This window comes from Podarcis liolepis (assembly GCF_965112155.1).
Source record: "Podarcis liolepis genome assembly, chromosome: 4".
Classification (NCBI taxonomy): domain Eukaryota; kingdom Metazoa; phylum Chordata; class Lepidosauria; order Squamata; family Lacertidae; genus Podarcis; species Podarcis liolepis.
In genome coordinates this window covers 83,689,636-83,711,021 of record NC_139558.1, presented here as the reverse complement: position 1 = coordinate 83,711,021, position 21,386 = coordinate 83,689,636, and the positions used below count along the sequence as shown (strand labels likewise).

General features: G+C 48.5%; 1 protein-coding gene across 4 annotated transcripts in view; it reads right to left on the bottom strand.

Annotated features, from left to right (window-relative positions):
* The window catches only part of ARHGAP20 (Rho GTPase activating protein 20), a 92,028-nt gene that overhangs the window by 25,404 nt on the left and 45,238 nt on the right, over positions 1-21,386 (bottom strand). For all 4 annotated transcript variants that reach the window (XM_083499631.1, XM_083499634.1, XM_083499632.1 and 1 more), the window contains exon 3: positions 13,809-13,979. In XM_083499631.1, coding sequence (XP_083355757.1) covers positions 13,809-13,979 — 171 coding nt within the window. The remainder of the gene's footprint in view (positions 1-13,808; positions 13,980-21,386) is intronic.

The following is a 21,386-nucleotide window of genomic DNA, read 5'->3' as shown; positions in this document are numbered from 1 at the left end:
TATCTCGTCTGTTAACAGCTGTGGCTGGATGCTGTGCCGCAGAGGAACTGGCAACAGTTCAAATATCCACAGATGTAAACATAGCTCTGGACACAACTCACTGGGAAGAGCCTCCAATGCAAACCTCACCAAAATGAACAGGAGATGGGCAAGATCACAGCCGTTCCATCAGACAATTCTCTCAAGTTCCACTGATGTTTCCCCAGGCATTCTAGGTAGACAGTGCCTTCTGAGAATCATTCTTCTGTATTCGCTATTGTCAGGGCTGCCGCCCAGTCCCAGCTCACATAGGACCAAGTCAGCCAGCGTTCAGTTTCAAAGAGTCTTTATTGGATTACAGGTTCCATTTCCAAACTGCAACGTGCAGCCCTACTTCTTCTAGGTCAGAACGACGAAGACCCGTCTGAGTCTCCGCCTCTAGCGCACCAGCTTAATACCCTAGCCTTGCTCCACCTCCTGCGCCTTTCCTTCCGTCTCTGGGTCCTCCTGCCCCCCTGGGTCTCTCCTTTCCTACTCTCTTCTGACGCGGACCCCCCTGACCCTTCCGCCTCCTTGCGGCGGGCTTTGGGACTCGGTTCACTCTCTGGGCTGCTGGCTGCGCCAGCTTCCGTTACATTTGAACTTGGCGCGCGCGCCCAACTCTCCACTTTCCTCTTGATCGTTTCCTCGCTCCCCGAGGTGGGCGTGACTACTCCTGACTCATGCCCTCCCTCCTTCTGAAAGTCTCCGGAGCCCGATATCTGGTCCCCTTTCTCCCCGCTGCTCCCGGCTGGGAACGTGGGTCCCGATCTCCAACTGCTGCTTTCTGATCCCTCTCTGGACCCTTCTTCCTGGGGTGTCCCCCTGCTCTCCCCCCTTGCTCTGGCTGCTGGCGCTCCCTTCTGGGAATCCTCGGACTCGCTAGACAGGCTCGGTGATCTCGGGTCGTCATCCCCACTCATCCTTCCTTCGTATTCCTCCCCCTCGCTCTCTGTCTCCTCCCTTCTCTGCGTCTCTGCTCCTGAACCCCTGACATCCATCCCCCCCTCGAAGCCTCCCCTTCCCCCCTCCCCGCTTTCAAGGGTGGTTGGTGGGTGCTCCGTCATCACGGGAGTGAATGTCGGATACAGTTCGCTCCCCGTTGCTGGCCGCCAACTGAAGACCTCCGAGTCTTCCTCCCCGCGTTCGTCAACGGTGGTCTCCTCCGCCTCCATCTCGGTGCCGCCGTGCTCGAAACCAAGGTCCTCCCCGCAAACGTCCATGTCCGTCTCTGCGTCTGTCGCTGGACCTGGTGTCTCCTGCCACTTCCGGCGCCACTGCTCCTCTGGCCGATCGTCCCACCAATACGAGTTGTCGGACGCCGAACCCTCCGGTGACCCCTCTGGGGAACGTGTGCGCGGTGCGGGTTCCCCTTCCGAGTCGAAGCCATGGAACGTGCTGGAGGAAAGCGTGGGCGTGAACAACCAGTCGTCGAAGAAGCCCGCTGGCATAGGTCTGTGTGGGAAAAGGGCATGAAACTCATCCTTGAGCAGGGGTTCCTCCAAGGCGTAGTCCGGCACCCAGCTATTAGTACTGGCCCGGGTGCCCTCCCTTGCTAGTAGATATTCTACTCCATCTTCCCCCCATCTGGAGTCCAAAATCTCCGTGACTTCGTTGATGGGGTCCTGCTGTGGCAATCTCCCCACCTCCGTCCGCTCCGGAGACTGACTCGGTGCCATTCCTGGTTCCTGGAACCTGTGCGGTGCCCTGTAGGGAGTGAGCACTGACCTGTGGAACACCGGATGCATCCTGGAACCCTCTGGTAGCACCAGCCGGAAAGCCACCGGGTTGATCTGCGCTTCGACTCGGTATGGACCGAGTTGCTTGTGCCCTAGCTTCCTCTTGGCTAACGATCGGGTCGGCACCGCGTGGGCTGCCAACCAGACCCAGTCTCCCACTCGGATCTCCTCGCCAACTCGCCTGTGCTTGTCAGCTTGGACCTTGTATGCGTGCTTCGCCAGCTCCAGCTGCCGTCTGAGTTGATCGTGGACCTCTTGCAACTCAGATGCGAAAGCGTCCACCGTCTGTGGTTCCCCTTCCCCCACTCTGTCCAGTCCCGGGAAGGTTCTGGGATTCCTCCCATTGTTGGCGAAGAACGGCGTCACCCCTGTGGATACGTGTTTCGTGTTGTTGTAGGCGAATTCGGCGAGCGGCAGGTAATCCACCCACGTCGCCGGCTGTTGATTGGCATAGCATCTCAGGTACTGCTGCATGATGGCATTGACCCTCTCCGCTTGCCCGTTGGTCTGCGGGTGTCTTGCTGATGTCAGGTTGATCTTGACGTTCAGGAAGCCCATCAGCTTTTGCCAGAAATTCGAGATGAACTGGCGTCCGCGGTCGGACAGTATAGACCGTGGCAGACCGTGCACTTTGAACACGTGATCTATGAACAATTTGGCTGTTTGTTCTGCCGTGGCCACCTTCGCACACGGTATGAAATGTGCCATCTTGGTGAACAAGTCCACCACCACTAGTACAGCTGTCTTGCCTCTCGAGCTGGGTAGATCCGTGACAAAGTCCAGGGCCACCCTCTCCCATGGTTCAAACGGCGTTTGCAGCGGTTCCAGCAGTCCCGCCGGTGGTTTGTGCACCGGCTTGGCCCTCTGGCAGGTGTCGCACCTCGCGACGTAGTCCGCGACTTCCCCCCTCAGTCTGGGCCACCAAAAGTCTCTTGCGACCAATTCCACCGTTTTTTCTGTGCCAAAGTGCCCGGCCGTGGGTGCGTCGTGCAGCTGCTGCAGTACCCGGGCGCGAAGTTCGTCTCCCGGCACGTAGACGGCCCCTTTACGTAAGAGCAAGCCGTCTTGTATCTGGAACTCGTCGCCCTTCGCCGTGCCCTTGTGCACCTCTGCCATCTTCGCCTGCGCGAATGAGTCGTCCGTCAACGCCCTTCGCACCGCATCCAGGTCTACTGTGGCTGAAGCGCACGCCCACGCTGTTGGCGCGAAGATGTGCATGGCCGCCGCTGGCGTCGCCTCTTCGAGGTACTGCGGTTTTCGGGACAGGGCATCCGCCATGATGTTGGTGTCGCCCGGGACGTACTCAATTCGGAAATTGAAGTCAGCAAAGAACTCCGCCCAACGGATCTGCCTCTGGTTCAGGAACCGAGCCGTGCGCCAGTGCTCCAGATTCTTGTGGTCCGTGCAGACCTGCACCGTGTGCTTGGCGCCGATCAGGAAGTGCCTCCACGCCTTGAAAGCTGCATGAATGGCAAGCAGCTCCCTATCCCAGATGGTGTAGTTCTGCTCCGACTTGCTGAGCTTTCTGGAGTAGAACGCCCCCGGCCTCCAGACCCCCTGCGGGTCCTTCTGCAGCAGTACCGCTCCCACTGCTCTATCGGACGCGTCTGTCTCCACCCTCAGCGGTCTGCTGGGGTCGATATGCAGCAGTTGCTCTTCCGACGCGAAGAGACGCTTGAGTGTCTGAAAGGACCGCTCCGCCTGCTCCGTCCAGATGAATTTCTTTTTCTTGGAGCTTAGCGTGTCCGTAATAGCTGCCGTCTGCATCGCGAACCCCTTGATGAACTTGCAATAGAAATTGGCGAATCCGACAAACCTCTGGACCTCTTTCCGGTTGCGCGGGCTCTTCCAATCCAACACCGCACGAACCTTGGCGCTGTCCATGGCTAGCCCCTTGTCCGACAGCTTGTAACCCAAGAAATCCACCTCCGTCGTGTCGAACTGGCACTTCTCCAGTTTGGCGTACAGTCTATGCTGCTGCAGCCTCTTCAGCACCTCCCGAACGTCCTGGTCGTGTGCTTGCTGCGAGTCAGAGAATATCAGGATGTCATCCAGAAAGCAGACGCACTTCTTGGAGAGGAGTCCCACCAACACGTGATGCATAAAAGCTTGAAAAACGTGGGAGCCATTTTGCAATCCAAAAGGCATAACTCTATATTCGTAGGTGCCCAGAGGCGTGAACATGGCTGTCTTCCACTCATCGCCCTCCCTCATACGGATGAGATTGTACGCTCCTCGTAGGTCCAACTTGGTGAACACGCGTCCCTTGCGCACCGTCGCCAACAGGTCGTCAATCCTGGGCATAGGGAAATCGGAGGGCTTGGTCATTCTGTTTAAGAGGCGGTAATCCACGACCAATCTTTTTTGGGGCGTGTCCTTTTTCTTCACGAAGAAAACAGGACTGCCCCCTACTGCGCTGGACTCCCGGATGAAACCGCGCTGCAAATTGTGATCGATGAACTGTTTGAGTTCCTGTAGTTCGTCCTCAGACATGGAATATAGCTTCCCCTTCGGCAGCGTCGCCCCTGGCAGGAGGTCAATCTTGCAGTCATATTGCCTGTGCGGTGGTAGCTTGTCTGCCTCTTTCTCGCAGAAGACCTCCAGAAAGTCCGCGTATTTGTGGGGAACTGCTTGCAACGTTCCCAACTGCAGTTGTGAGTCCTCCTCCTCCCCCTCCTGCCTGGGCAGGATGCAGTGTTCTGCGCAGTAAGAGGAGCCGAAGATCAGCTGTCTCTGGTACCAAGCCAGCGTTGGACTGTGCCTGTCCAGCCAACTCATGCCCAACACAATGGGCGTGTCCGACAGCCGGGTGACATTAAAACTGATGACTTCCCTGTGGTTACCAAGTTGCATCACCATTGGTGGCGTCTGCTTCACCACCTGCCCCCCTAGCAACTCTCTGCCATCCACTGTGACGACTTGCAGGGGCAGAGTGGCAGGCAGCAGCTTTATAGCGTGCTGCTCCACAAAATCCTGTGCTATAAAGTCTGCGTTGCTTCCAGAATCCACAGAAAGCGGCACTTCGATGGTGACTCCATTGGGTAGCTGGAGAGACGCTGTGAGTTGCACTACTGGTTTGGGTGGGAGGGGGTCCGTGGGTTGCAATATCGCTGGGGACTGCTTCACTGATGCGTCTGGCTGGGCCCCAGTGCCTCTGTCTCCAGCCAGACATCGTCGTTTCCCTGCTGGTCTTCGCTGCATTGTGTGGCCACTTTCACCGTTGCGGAGGCTGCAGTGTGCTTGGAGCTCCTCTGGGGACACTCTTTCGCCAAGTGTTGAGGGCTCTCGCATATGTAACACTTCCTGGTCCCTCTAGGAGGTTTAGTCTTGACTGCTGTCGGTGCAGAGGCTCTGCTAGCTGACTGAGCCCTGGCGCCTCCCACTTCCATAGGTTCCACTCCCCCTCCTGGCGGAGGTGTGGATTGCGCACGCGCTGCTTCCCTTGGAACGAAAGAGAAACTTCTCGCTGCTTCGCGCCCTCCACGTCCTTCATCTCTGCACCATGGACGTTCTTCCAGCCTCACCCCCACAGTCAGCGCCCTTTGGACCACCTCCTGCGTGCTTCGGGGCCTCTCCCCCCTCGCAATTTCATCCTTCACAGCAGAGCTGAGACCCTCCCAGAACAGGTCCCTGACTGGGGGCGAGTCCCGGTCCCATTCCAATGCACTGACCAGCGCAAAAAAGCGGGCGTGGTACTGTCGGACGCTCGCCCTCCCTTGTTTCAGTCCATGAATCTCCCGTCGGGCAAGATCCACATCAATGGTAGACAAAAAACATGCATCCATCGCTTTGATAAAGGCATCTGCACTCTGAAGCGCCGGATCTTTATCCCTCCACAAATTGCGCAGCCACGCCCTCGCATCCCCATGCAAATGGGACAGTATAAACCCCACTTTCTCTTGCTCATCTCTAAAGTCTTTTGCCAGCAGTTGCAGTGCGCACATCACATCTGCTCGAAAGTTGGGGTACTGTTGTAAATTCCCATCGAAGTGAGCCACCAGCCCTCCTGCTCTCCGTGCCAACCCAACCCCCTCCGGTCTGGGTCCTGGCTGCCCATGCTTAACCCATGCTTCAAACCTGGCGTGGAGATCTCGGTAGGCGGCTGCCACATCCTCCTCCCTTTTCTTGGATGCCAGTACCTCCGCATTCAATTGGGTAACTGCCTGTTGCAGCGCTGAAACTTTCTCTGCTTCCGTCATCTTTGCCAACCGTCGTGAGCTTGCTCCCACACACCGATCCCCTCCTCCAGCTGCTTCTGTCTCCGCTGCGAGGTATCAGGTGTCAGAAGCTTGGCAGACGGGTCTTACTGTCAGGGCTGCCGCCCAGTCCCAGCTCACATAGGACCAAGTCAGCCAGCGTTCAGTTTCAAAGAGTCTTTATTGGATTACAGGTTCCATTTCCAAACTGCAACGTGCAGCCCTACTTCTTCTAGGTCAGAACGACGAAGACCCGTCTGAGTCTCCGCCTCTAGCGCACCAGCTTAATACCCTAGCCTTGCTCCACCTCCTGCGCCTTTCCTTCCGTCTCTGGGTCCTCCTGCCCCCCTGGGTCTCTCCTTTCCTACTCTCTTCTGACGCGGACCCCCCTGACCCTTCCGCCTCCTTGCGGCGGGCTTTGGGACTCGGTTCACTCTCTGGGCTGCTGGCTGCGCCAGCTTCCGTTACATTTGAACTTGGCGCGCGCGCCCAACTCTCCACTTTCCTCTTGATCGTTTCCTCGCTCCCCGAGGTGGGCGTGACTACTCCTGACTCATGCCCTCCCTCCTTCTGAAAGTCTCCGGAGCCCGATATCTGGTCCCCTTTCTCCCCGCTGCTCCCGGCTGGGAACGTGGGTCCCGATCTCCAACTGCTGCTTTCTGATCCCTCTCTGGACCCTTCTTCCTGGGGTGTCCCCCTGCTCTCCCCCCTTGCTCTGGCTGCTGGCGCTCCCTTCTGGGAATCCTCGGACTCGCTAGACAGGCTCGGTGATCTCGGGTCGTCATCCCCACTCATCCTTCCTTCGTATTCCTCCCCCTCGCTCTCTGTCTCCTCCCTTCTCTGCGTCTCTGCTCCTGAACCCCTGACAGCTATCATAGCTCCTGCTCCTAGTTCAGCATTTAATGTTGAAATTCTCAGGGGTTAATGTGATGCAGAAAATGGCAGTGTAAATCAGCAGGACTATAGAGTATTCCTCCCAATGAGAAATGATTACAACACTGGGAGATATTTTGGTTTTTTTAAAAGGTAAGTAAGTGGGAGATACATATATGGTTTTGGAAAAACTAGATAAACAAAAGTTTATCTTCTTCTCTCATGGTATGGGAACCCAGGGCATCCAATGAAACTGAATGGTGGGACTAAGATAAGGTGCCACAAGACTTTGGTCACATCCACACCAAACCTCCCTTCTGCTATCTCAGTTTCAGATATTTCATTTCTGGGAAATGTTATATTCTTATGGCTAACCTTTTTTTTTCCTGGCAGGGATCTTCCCAGGAAAATCTGAGATACACAGCTTTTCCTCATCACTTTATCCCCATGCCAGGAAAAGCTTCATTTTATCTGTTAAATTTCCACATACTGAGCAGCCATTAAAGCCACAGAAGCAATATCCAAAAAGTTGGCAGCTATAAAGTTCTCTTGAACACAGAACGCCAAGCCGACAATTAATTGTCTAATTAAACAATTAAAAGCAGCTCAGTTCTTTGTTGAAACCACTTCAACACAAATTGCCTGAATCAACAACAGTACAGAGGTGGTTTACAATAATGGAGTCGGTACTAATGGCCATCTCCTAGGAGCCAACCTCGAATAAAATCTGAATATGAACAGACATTTCAAATCCACTAAGTAAACCTCCTACCCCTCTTTTTTTGCAACCAATCACAATGTGAAGGGGAAAGCAAAATGTAGCTATGTTGCTCTGTTTAAAATATCCTTCCAAATCTTCTGTTGGGAAATGCCCTTATTAGGAACAAGCAGAATGTCACAAAATTGTGGAAAGATTTGAGTTCTTAGAACTCTTAATCAGGCAAGATGCTACACAGGAAGGAAAAATAAAGTATAAAAATCAAGTAGGGTGTTGTAGTCATGAGATCAGCTTGTAGACAAAGTTCCAAGATGCAAATTGCAAGCTGAGTAAGTTCCTCCCAGGTGCTATAGATACCACATTACACACCTAGGACTCTGGGCTAAAGCAACAAGAGCTGCTCCCAATTTCTGATACTATAAAATCTTGCTTTTAACCCAGATCTGTCCCATGCTCAATTGGTAATTTACTTTTAATGAGCATAATTCAAATGAACATTACTCTAATTCCTATGGAAATAGCATATTTAAACTAGTGCTTGCCTCTGTCCACTGCCTCACGTGTATCATTACCTCAGTTCCCCCCACCATATCCCTTCAGTTCTATTCAGTTATAGCCCCATCTTTGTGGTGACCGTGTCTGTGAAATGCCCCAATTCACCAAAACTTATGTTCTTGCTTCCTCAGCACAGTCAAATCAGTTGTGTTCTAGACAGTAACTGTTCTGGTTGATGCTCCCATTTCTATCGCCCTCTTCAGAAATCACACAGATATGTTTGACCAGTCTGAGAGGGGGTATTACTGACTGACCCTACCCTCTGGCACCTGTACATATAGCACACCTGTAGCAAAAAAAGACTTTACAGCTGAACACACAAGGGTGCCATGTGATAACGAACTGTGAAATGGCTCCTAATCTTGTGATTTTTTTTTTAAATAATAATAATAATAATAATAATAATAATAATAATAATAATATATGTTTTATTGGTTTTTAAAACTGTGTGACCTAAGTAATCAACAGAAAATAAAAACAAAAAGAAAATACCGTATTTTTCGCCCTATAGGACGCACCATCCCATAAGGCGCACCTAGTTTTTTTGGGGGGAAATAAAGGGGAAAAAATTTATTTCCCCCCCAGGCATGCAGGCAACTCTCCGAAAGCCGCGGGAGCCCAGCACAGGGCTCCCGCGCCTTGCCAAGAGTTGCACGAAGTCTGGGCACGCTGAGCTCAGTGCGCCCAGCCTTCGGCATGCGGGCAACTCTCCACAAGCCGCAGGAGCCTGGCGTGGGCTCCCATGGCGTACGGAGATCTGCGCGAAGCCTGGAGAGCGAGAGGGGTTGGTGTGCATCGACCCCTCTCGCTCTCCAGGCTTCAGCGAAAGCCTGCATTCGCCCCATAGGACGCACACACATTTCCTCTTCATTTTTGGAGGGGGGAAAGTGCGTCCTATGGGGCGAAAAATACGATAAACAAACATTCATTCCATAGTTGGTGCTTGTTGTATGTAACAATTTGTAGTTGGATTCAACAGGACCTCCGGTCCCCACATTGTGGTTCCCAGATTACATTCTTTATCTGCACACTAAACTTTTGTCTCCTCTAGGTTGTTTCAATTACATTAATTTTATAAGATTCTCCTATTACATGCAGAAAGTCAATCCAGATCTGCCAGTCTAATTTGGATGGGATAGCTTCTCCTTTCCAACCTTTTGCCATGAAAATTCTGGCTGCTACTGTAGCATACATGAAAATTCTCCTGAATTTCTTTGAGATTGCATGACTCATTATTCCTAGCTGGAAGGCTTCAGGCTTCTTGGGAAAAGAGCATTTAAACATTATTTTTTTAAAGTTTGTTATAGATCATGTCCCAAAATTCTCTGATCTTTTTACAGTTCCACCACATGTGGAGCAATGTGCCTTCCACCTCCCTGCATTTCCAACAGGTGTTTCACCTAGATCTGAACATTTTGGCCAGTTTGACAGGTGTTAAATACCACCTATAGAGCATTTTCATGCAGTTCTCTTTTAAATCATAGAATGCCGCAAATTTTTTCTCTTCCCTCCAAAGCCTCTCCCAGATCATGTGAATTTTTCACATATACAGCTTCTCCGCTACAGATGTTCAGGCTGCATATTCAGATGCCAGAAAGAGGGGCTAATTTGTGTATTGATGGAATCCATGAGGTGTTATTTCTGAAGTGGGATTAAGTCTACACTCATTCTTGAACTTTTCCTCCCATATCTTTGCCAGATATGCAAATGGCCAGGACCGAAGGTGAAGTTATGGCTGCCAACATCACAAAGGCCTTCAAGTTTCCTGTAAGCAGAGGAAAGCAATTGCCATTTCCTTATGCACTACATACAGGTGAGGAACATCTGAACTTCTAGATGAAAAGTTCCCCAAACACATTATTTATCTTAATGCACCCCTCTTGTGTGCTTTAACACAGCAGTTTGCAAGGAGAATGCTGACACACAGACTCAGAGGTATGGATTATAACATAAAAATACTAAGATCTAATGTAGTGGATTAGAATGTAAAAACAAGATAGCAAAAGAAACAAGAGGAAGCAATTCTGCATTTATGAGTAAACATATATAGAACTGTTCCGCCTGAAATTAATTAAAATCTGCACAGAAGCAATATGGGAGTCTGGTATTCTGATAAACACCAACAGTTACTTTGTCATGGAGATGCAGATTTTTCCCGTCAGAATTTCTTTCTTTGAGGCATATAAGTCACCATTCCCCCCCAAGAACCAAGTCATGTAACTCCTGTCACTTCTGAGTACACAATCAGAGGCAGCCTTTGATTATATATCCTGTGTATCAGCAACAGACCTGGCAATCGCTTAATTAACACCTTGCTCTCTTCACATCTTGGCTTTCAAAAACGTTAAGAGTGCCTCAGCACATCAGTTGTGCCAGGCAGTCTGTCAATCAAAGCCACTTGGGTGTGAACATGAAAAATACAGGATATGATGTCCGTATTCCTTTATCACCACTTTTGACCATCAAGGATGCATTGGGTGAACCTATCTGTGACTGTATCAGGGCTACATGCAATGTTTTCCATAGATTAACTAGTTACCTTATTTTTTCGTGTATTAGACGAGGTTCTTTTTACCTCAAAATAAAGTAAAAAAATGGGGGAGGTCATCTTATACATGGGTAGTTGCCTCCGCAAGCAGGATCTAGCGAATGGGTGAGTGAATGGTGTCTGCTACAAGGGCTGCTTTTCTATTGGCTGCTGCTTTATCAATCGGGTGGATTTATTTGTGGATGTGTCAAGGGCTGCTTTGGATTGGCCGCTGCTTTGTCAAATGGGTGGGTTATTAGCTTGCATTGCTTGCGATTGTTAGCGTATGCCAGTTGGGTGACATTTGGTTTGGCACCCCGCCCCCCAAATTGCTCATTTTCTTAAATGTGAGCCCCCCAAAATAGGGGGCGTCTAATACATGGGGGCGTCTTATAGACGAAAAGTTTGGTATTTGATGTTTCCTTTCTTAAAGTACCAACCTATTTCCCCTCCTTGTCTCCTTCTTCATATTTCTAATAAAATCCTTCTTTAATTTGGCTTTGGGGTTCAGAGTTCATTTGCGACAAGTTCAAACGGCTGTGAGTTCGGGTAAGGAAATCTATCTAGTTCTTAATAATGAGTGGTTTAAAAACAAAGAGAGCTCCTATCGACAACTATCTCATAAACAGATTTATTGAAGTGAGTAGTATTCATATAAACTTTACTAGAGCAGACCCACTAAAAGTAATGGATGTAACTTAGTCATGTTCATTCATTTGAATGGGTCTGCTCCGAATAAAACTTCATTCAATACCACTCTCTGCTTTGTTATCACGAATACACCCTTTTGCTTTAATGATCTTGCATTAGCAAGACCTGTTTGGAAGATGCTCCGAAACAGAAGGTGAGAGCACCGAGGAGTCTGGGTAAGCCGTCTGTGTGCAGTCAGGCTTGAGACTGAGCTTGGATTATTCACTCAGCCATACACAAATTAAATCAAATTTACAAGCTGGAGCTCTAGCATTCCAGCCTCCTGTAGTGCTTGTGGTTTCAGGCAATCCTTGGGGGTTCTTTCATATGTGATTATATGCGAGGAAGAAGCTAAGAAGGAAAAAGCCTGATGTCGTATAGTAAGTGTTGCACTGCCTTCCCCAATTTGGTGTATTCCCATCGTCCATGGTGGAAGTGAAAAACATCTGGAGGGCACACGGTTGGGAAAGTTTGGTATAGTAGGTAGGACCATCATTGGTTTATTTATATACCACTTTTTTTGCCTCCAAAGCAGTGAACAGATTAATACAAAAAAATACAACAAAACTACCATAAGTACAGATACAATTGCACAATTAATAAATACAATGAAATCATAAAATAGCAAACCCCCAGGCCCACCATGAATGGGCTTCCATGGGCTGCATTCATGCACTCGCCACCAGTGCAACTGCCCAAGCAATAAACTTCTTCCCTGGAAACAGCTACAGTTGTGGCTAAGTTCTTACAAGAAGATGGAAGGTGATATGAAATGCAATGCTGCAACTGACTCCTGAACTACAGTGGTGCCTCGCAAGACGAAAAGAATCCGTTCTGTGATTCTCTTCGTCTAGCGGTTTTTTCGTCTTGCGAAGCAAGCCCATTGACGGATTAGCGGATTAGCGCTATTAGCGGCTTTTAGCGGCTTATCGGATCAGCTGATAAGCGGCTTAGCGGCTTAGGCAAAGGGGGGGGGAAGGGAAAAAACCCCGCAGGAACTCGCAAGACATTTTCGTCTTGCAAAGCAAGCCCATAGGAGATTCGTTTTGCGAAGCACCTCCACAATGGAAAACCCTTTCGTCTAGCGAGTTTTCCGTCTTGCGAGGCATTCGTCTTGCGGGGTACCACTGTACAGTTATGCCTTCATTAGCCCAAAGTCACAGAGCAATTGGGTTTCCAAGGTGCTAAAAATGCATGCTTAAATTAGGGATCAGAGTTCTCGGCAAAGCAGGGTTGTTCTCACATTTTTAAAATAATTATTAGATGATATTTGCATTTGCAGTAACTAAAAAACTGTACAGGGCCCTATTGCAACAACAAATGAGCGGGTTGTTCCTCTGTTACACGTGGATTTGTTTGTGAAAGCTTTAAATAACAATGCTCAAAAGTGACACGTTAAGCAAGTTAAATAAAAGGGCTCCTTTTAAGTGCCATGTGCAAAAAGTACGCTCTTGTTAATAGAACTGGACACACTTTTTACTTCCAAGTCAACAGTGGCTGTAGCTATCCCTATGTATTAGGTGAAATAAATCTGGCTAAAGAAATACAGTGGTACCCCGCAAGACGAACGCCTCGCAAGACGGAAAACCCGCTAGACGAAAGGGTTTTCCGTTTTGGAGGCGCTTCGCAAAACGAATTTCCCTATGGGCTTGCTTCACAAGACGACAGCCCATAGGGAAATCTCAGGGACAGCGGGGAAGCGCAGCGCGTCTTCCCCACTGTCCTCGGACCTCCTCCCGCCGCCGGCTTCGGAACGAAGCTCCGATGCCGGGCGGCGGAGGGGGAAAGCCTCCCGCCGCCGCGCGGCATCGGGAGGAAGCCCCGGTGCCGGGCGGCGGAGGGGGAAAGCCTCCCGCCGCCGCGCGGCGGAGGGGGAACGTCTCCTCCCGCCGCGCGGCATCGGGACGAAGCCCCGATGCCCGGCGGCGGAGGGGGAACGTCTCCCCCCGCCGCGCGGCATCGGGACGAAGCTCCGATGCCGGGAGGGGGAGGGGGAAAGCCTTCTCCCGCCGCCCGGCATCGGATGGCTTTCCTGAAGACTTGGGGTGGGAGGAGGGTTTTCCTTCCCACCGCCAACATTCAGAATGCTGTTCTGAATGTTGGCGGTGGGGAGGAAAAACCCTCCTCCCACGCAAGCCCCGGGAACAGAGGGAAAGCGCTGCGCCCCTTCCCCTCTGTTCCCGTACCTGTCCTGAAGGCTTGCGGTGCGGAGAAAAGCCCTTCTCCGCACCGCCAGCCTGGCAAGCGGTTTCCCTAGGAACGCATTAATTGATTTTCAATGCATTCCTATGGGAAACCGTGCTTCGCAAGACGAAAAACCCGCAAGAAGAAAAAACTTGCGGAACGAATTAATTTCGTCTTGCGAGGCACCACTGTAGTAATAACCAGGTAACTACAGGAATGTTCTGAGCTTCAAACCCCAGAACAGTAGTTTGTAAAGAAAGAAAATTATCAGGAATCACAGAGAGTCCTTTCTTCAGTACTGGACCTACTTGGGTTTGGCGACCACAAGAATATCTGTAAAGAGGAAAAGGTGTCGTTCCTGGGTCTGCAGGCCCGTCTTCAGCTGCACATGTCCATCCATAAGGAATGTTCTGCTGGGACAAAGGAAGGACTGCACCAGCGGACATGTCTCTGGACTGATGGGAGAGAAGCAACTTTCCCTGTAGCAAATGTGAAAGGAAGACAGTGTGAGCCGAACCAAAGAATCCACATGCCATCCTTGTCCACACAGCAATATGAATGAAGAAACCATTTCAAATTGGAAATCCAGCTGAGAACCAAACAAGTTTCATGTACTCAGAACAGAGGTGAAATTCAGGGATCATTTCAGGGATCAGAACTGGATTTCCTCCAAACTCTGACAAAAAAAACCCAAATCTTTGAAAGTGGTTACACTCAGAACCTATTTAGAACCCCCCCCCCCCACAAACTCTTATTTGAATACCAGTGACACCCCACGCAACACCCTCCAGTGTTAATTTCACCATCAAAACTTACTAAATTCCAATTCTTGAGTTTTATCCAAGTTTTGATTTACTGTATTTTTGCCCTATAGGGTGCACTTTTCCCCTTCCAAAAATGAAGGGGAAATGTGTGTGCGTCCTATGGAGCGAATGCAGGCTTTCGCTGAAGCTTGGAGAGTGGGAGGGGTGGGTGCGCACTGACCCCTCTCGCTCTCCAGGCTTCATGCAGCTCTCCGCAAGCCATGGGAGCCCGCGCCAGGCTCCCACGGCTTGCGGAGAGGTGCCTGCATGCTGAAGCCTGGGCGCACTGAGCTCAGTGCGCCCAGGCTTCGCGCAGCTCTCTGCAAGGCGCGGGAGCCCTGTGCTGGGCTCCCGCGGCTTGCGGAGAGTTGCCTGTTCTGGGGGCTGGGGTCGGGGGAAGCTTGGGCTTCCCCCGCCCCAGCCCCGTGCCGGGGGGGGGGGAATAATTTTTCCCCCTTTATTCCCCCCCCAAAAAACTAGGTGCGCCTTATGGGACGGTGCGTCCTATAGGGCGAAAAATATGGTAGTTGCTGGTATCATAGATGTATGGGGCAATATTTATTTTATCTTTGGGAAAACCCAGTTTTGTCCCCAGCTTTCCTTTACCCAGATTTTTACACACACACACCCCTTCTGCATCTGGCTGTGCACACAGTTTCCCAGAAACCTCCATCCTTCCCCACCCAATCCTATTTACTGGGAACAACAACAATCGAAACAGCTGACCACCCAAAGAACGTTGCAGGAACGTTCCCTGAGTGAAGAGACTCATGCTGTGCTTGGATGCTTCTTGGCTTCACCATCCTGGTGTTTGTTATGGCCCTTGCTGAGTGCAGCTGGATTATTCAGAGGTGTCTAATGACAACGCTGACTTGGGAGACCCTAACAGCTGGTGCTGAGAGGACACAAACTACAACCACAGGGAGGATGCAGATAGCTGCTGCCTGACTGTGAGAATCCAGCCTTATCTTTTGTTTGTTGGGTCAAAAATGCTGTATTTTATTATTTCTTAAGTCTGGTGAATATTTTCCAGTTTGGATCAGATCTGCCATTTTTAACCACTCTGCAAAATTGACAAAACCCTTCTCTCCATATACCACAGGCCCCCTTCTCTTCAAGAAGAAGAACAGTGAATCAAGAAACCCTGTCCCAATCCGAGTACTTGTCATTATCTTATTCCACCCCATGATATTAATCTAAATCAGGGATAGGCAACCAAGGTGCCCGCCAGATTTTGTGAGACTCCCAGCCAGCCAGCACAGTCAATCATCAGGAATGAATGAATGAATGAATGAATCTTTATTTGCGTCAGCCATCGGCCATAGCAATAAAACAACAATACGATATACAAAGAATAAAACTAAAAAGTCAATTATATAAAATACATTTTAGGGGACGACAAAATAATAGTAGCAAAACATAACGATAATAATAGTAAGATCCTAGGAGAGGAATCTGGGTGACGACGCTAATGTCACTCAGATAGCAGCTCTCAGTCTCATTGCTCTCTCGACAAATTTGGCAACCTTCTCTGTTGTCGAGCCGTTCTGGTCGGCCAGGAGTGAGAACAGTTTGGCTTCACAAGAGTGGCCCGGGATGGCAGATAGGAGCGGCGTGATGGTCTCGTCCCTGAGATCTTTATATAGGGAGCAAGACAAGAGAATGTGTGACACAGTCTCTACGTAGCCAGCTCCACAGGGGCAGAGCCGGTTCTCGGAATCATCAGGAATAACCGTGCCACAAAGCTGCTCAGGAAATTTTTTCCTGCCCCCACCTGGCTAGAGAGAGTGGGTGGGATAGAAGGAAGAGTGGGGATGACAAGAGAAAGAGCAGAAAGGAGAAGAAAGTAGGAGAGGGAAAAGAAAAGGGGGCGGGGAACAGTTACGCAAAAAAAAGGAGTTCGCTCAGAGCTCTCATAAGCCTGACCATTCCACTCATGAAGCAGGGCTGGTCTGGGGAGAGTGGGGTGGTCCCTCACCCAGGGTGGATCATGGATGTAGATAGACCCAGTAAGGCTAGCTGGTGGGAGAGGCACTCTTAGTCTCAAACCTGGGGAATGAAGATTGTAATCCAGGCACATCTGAAATGCCACAGGTTCCCTACGCCTGACCTAAACAATGAAAAGTAGGCCTGTTGTCACCACTAGTGCCCATTAATGGATAGGATGTGCAGCCCTTAGAATAAACAAAGGTTATAAATGATGTGCAATTCATCAAGTGTGACTAAAACACTACAGATTACATCTTGAGACAACTTTTGAATTTGGATGGTGCAAGCGCCTTCCATTACCACATTATTTTCCTAGAAGGCCTCTGCACCTTGAAGGCCTCTATGACAACGAGTCAATAGGTGAAGCACCAGAATACTATAATGCAGTGTTCAAACTGTGTTCTAGGAAACACTGGGGTTCCTTCCATACTTAGCTGGGTTCCTTCAGTGGGAAGATCAGTAACAATGAATAAGATTGCCCATCACTAGTGACCTTCCTGTTTGCAAGTGAATATGAGGTGTGTTCTAGGTTGCTTGTTCAGTTCATGTAAATCAACAGGGAGGCCCAGAAGAGCGGGCCCCGCATTAACTGTGTATGCAACCTCCGAATCCTCTGCAACACACTAGCATTCCACAGCAGATGTTCAAAGGTTTTTTGACAAAGTCGTATGGAAATGGAACCCTGAAGCTAAAGTGTAAAGGAAATGGCATCTGTTGAATTCTTGCTTGGCATTCTGCTGTTAAAGAGCTACAGCAGGAAAACTAGAAATAAATAGCAGTCCTTCAAGCAAGCTCAAGTAGAAAAAAGTACCCATTTCTGAAGACATAGGGACATTACTTCAGAAACAGGGAGAACCTTCAATTTATCATCTTTTTTCTTTTCTTCATTTTTTTAAAAAGATAGTAAATGCACAAAGAATTTTTTCTACTCTTCTTTGCTTCGTGCATTTGGGTCATACCAGGGTACTGAACTCCGATTATTAAGATAATGGGGATTTCAGCATTTATGGAAACTTATTCAAGAATTATTTTTTATGGTACACTTTGGTTGCACAATGTGTTCGGGATTTTCGGTCTCATTTTGATATTTGCCTGGCAAGTCTCCCATGTTATGTACAAAAGCAAGAAGAAATCATTAAAGCTTCAAATTTCACATGCTAAACTGGATGGTGTGATAATGTCTGAACAGTGTGCTCAAACTGGGAGGTGAGAGACAAGCAGAGGAAAGGGTAGTTGAGGTGAGGTGAACAATTTTGAAAGCCTTTATTACTAAGAAATCCTGTAACAGCCAAGGACGTTCACAAATAGTAACTGTAACCCCAGTGGGATAATAAGCAATTTCTCCTTTTTTAATTCTTGCATTATTATCCAGAAGGGCAAATATGCATAAAGAGGTTTTTCAGGTGCAGTGTGAAGAATACAGCAAGTGTAGAAAGGCCCCATCTGCAGTATTCATTTAAAGCAGTATAACATCACTTTAAACAGTCATAGCTACCCGCAAAGGATCCGTAGAACTGTAACCTGTTAAGGGTGCTGAGAGTTGTTAAAAGACTAGTCCCATCACAGAGCTGCAATTCCCAGAATTCCCTGGGAAGTGAGATTAACTGCTAAACCACTGCTTTAAATGAGGCCAAAGGGTGTGCGCAGTTTTTGAGAGCTACTTTATGAAAGCCAAAGTAACGTGCAATAAAAAAGCAAAGTCAAAGGGTTAAAGCTTCAATCAAGTGTACTGTGGAACTTTTGACGGAGAAATATTACACACCAAAGAGTGTAAAGAAACAAAGCTCTTCTCTCTCTTTTCAAACTATTTGTTTTTACTTTATTCATAAAATAAGAAAATGGACAGAAATGCCACCAACTGAGGACCCCCACCACCACCACGTTCCAGGCATGTGCAGATAATACCATTTACAAAAATAAAATAAAATCCTCCAAAATAAATAGTAATGTAAACAGGGAGGAATTGAGAAGCCTGCTCTCATCCCTCATTTTGATATCAACTCATACGAAGTAAAACATTCAGAACATATTTGCTTGAACTAAAGCCAAACCATTTAGAATGTACATAAACAGAAGCATATTTACTAGACCCTAAGATAAAATCATGCTGAAGTTTCTGTATGCTTAAGGGGGATGGGGGAAGCAACCAAGCCAATATGCCAGACTGGCTTGGCTCCTACCAACTTTGACTTGATCGGCAATCTTCTCCATCAACAAAATAAATCATACAATATCCTAAGGACGTAAGAAAAGCCCGGGTATATCAGGCCAAAGTCCCGTATCCTGTTCCTTATGGTAGCTAATTAGACGCCTATCTATGAGAAGCCCACAAGCAGGGCGTGAGGGCAGCAGCCCTCTTCTACTTCCAGTGCTTTGTCTACACCAGGCATCCCCAAACCCGGCCCTCCAGCTGTTTTGGGGCTACAATTCCCATCATCCCTGACCCCTGGTCCTGATCCTGGAGGAGGTGTAAGCTCACAGGCTGAGGTAAGTGGCTGAGTGAGTCACTGAAGAGCCATTTTCCGTTTCCACCACCCACTGGGGACCCAACAGCAAGCAAGTTGGAGAGCATCAGCAGGCATCAGGGTGGACTGTTATCAAAGGTCACTTCCAAGTAATTCTATTGGGTTGACATAAGGGAAAGGGGCACATCCTGTGTTTTTATCCTGAGCTTTTGGGACTTGCCTAGGGTCCCAAAAGGTGTAGGGAAAGGGTGTTAGATTCTTTATCGTTAGTATTTTAAGTATTCTGTCTTATAAACTATTGATACTTTAAGTATTCTTATTTTTTTAAAAAAACAAAGAGAAACAAAGGTTTTGTCATTAAATCACATTATTTGTTCACCCAGAACCCCTGAATTTTTAGTGTTCTGTCTGTGTGTGCGTGCACGCGCGCCACCCATCAAGAAGTCTGGCATCAAGGCCAGCTGCTTTAAAGTAGAGGTAGGTGGGGAGGTTTCTTCAGCATCTTCTCGCTTCTGGGGCAACAGCAGTGAAAGCAGAGCAGGAAGATGGCAAAGGTTCTACCTACTGCTGCTGCTGCTGCATCACCAAGTCAGTCAACTCTGTATGACCTTTTCCTGAAATTTAAAGAACCCTATAACTGCTTGGTTATATTTTTAAAATAGCAGCTGCCAGCCTTGGAACTGAACCAAGGACCACCCTAGCACTTGACGCACCTGGATACTATCCACAATTCAGACATACAATCTAGCTCCAGGGCAGCACGGCAGATGGCCAACAGAAAGTCACTGACAGAAACCCAGAGGGTGGTGACTGAGGTCCAAACTACACCTGTGCTTAATAAGTAGCAGGGAGCTTTGTATATTGTTTTTCCTTGACTAAAGGGACAAGGGACCCAGATATCTTTGCAAAGTCCATGCTCACTGTAGAGGACAATTCTCTCTTTATCCCCAAGCGACCAGCCTGGGAATTTCCCAAAGGCTGGCCACCTAGCCCAGCACTGCTTCCCCAAGATCAGGGCCTGTTGTGATGGGTCAAAACCGCTGCCTACCCCAGGACTTGGTAAGCAGACAAAATGGAGATTAGCCACAGTCTGGAGGGGTTTTTTTTGGGGGGGATCCCCGTTGGTATCAGTTTTTCCTAATTTTCCTAGCCCTATATGTGAGGAGAGCAATCTCCATTCTGCTATCAGCAGGGAATTACAAGATAAGATAATAAAATTATAGAGTTGGAAAGGACCCTGAGGATTATCTAGTGCAACCCTCTGCAATGCTGGGATATGCAGCTGTCCCACGCAGGGATCAAACCTGCAACCTTGGTGTTATCAATACCATGCTCTAACCAACGGAGCTATATAGCAATGGGATGAGATAGCTCTCTCCTTCTCAAGTGCTGCCTTCAGAGTGAGAACTGGATTCCCCTGGTCCTTCAATTACTTAAGGAAAAACAAGTGTGATCTAGTTGGCCCCAAGTTATTTTGACAGACAGCTTTAGTCTGACAGAAACTTCACCTCCCCAGTTTCTGGATTTAGCCAACTTGCTCCAAGAACACAGAAAATGACAAGAGGCAAGAAATGTGTCATCTTGGATGTGGACAATTCATGCCCATGCCCCTTCCCCAAATGACAGTGTCATTCTCAACCAGAGCTTTGCTTCCTTTTTAAAATATATCTGGTAAAACGGAAACTTCCAAAAGGGGAAAGACAGTGGTGCGATAAGTAATCTTAGACTCTGTATGCAACAGTTTAACCCCCCTCCCCGGTAATTAGTATTACTTCACTTACTTAATGTGGTTAAGCCCACCCTACTGCATTTGGTAGCCCTTCAGGTCATGCCGCTAAATAGGGCCTTGGACCCCAAAGCCAGGCTTGGACAGCACCATTGGTCAAAGAAAGGTTTTCTGAACAATGCAGCTTCATGGCAAAATCCGGCATTCTGCCTAAACCCATTCCCTACTTTGCTTTATTATGTGACATCCTGACCTCTGACTTAGCTAGCAGGTTCCTGAAGTCATCCTGAAAGAGCTTGGTCAGGTTTTGTGTAATAACTCTGCGCCCAGCATTAAGCAGCAGCTAAATATTGAAGAGAACATCCTGCTGCGACCAGAGTGAAAACAAAACATTGTCTGTCTCACATCATTATGACATCATCTGCACTAGTAAAATTAAACCAAGAGCCCACAAGCAAACAGTTTCTTCCTCCAGAGCTTTCATCAGTGTTTCTAAATAAAACCAATATCTTTATTATGTGAATGCCAAAATGTTTATTTTAATGCTACATTTTAATATCTATTGCTAGATGAAACAGAACCAAGAAATCATGACGCCTCTTAGAAACCTACTAATCTACTATAATTTTAAACAGAAGCACTAGCATCAACATCCATTGAAGCAAAACTGGAACTGGGCTTTTGCACTCTACAAGGCATAGGAATCAAGTGTAGCAAAGGGATAGCAATGGACTTGTTAAATACTGGGAAATGGAACGACACTGAGCCAATCTAGATTGGGTAACAATGCACTTTTAAAAGAATGAAGAATGATTAAGGGCTGCCCTGGAGGATTTGGTGGTACTATTTCTGCACAGCAGACAAAAAATTGAGTTATATGCTAAAGTCCCTAGTTCAAACCCC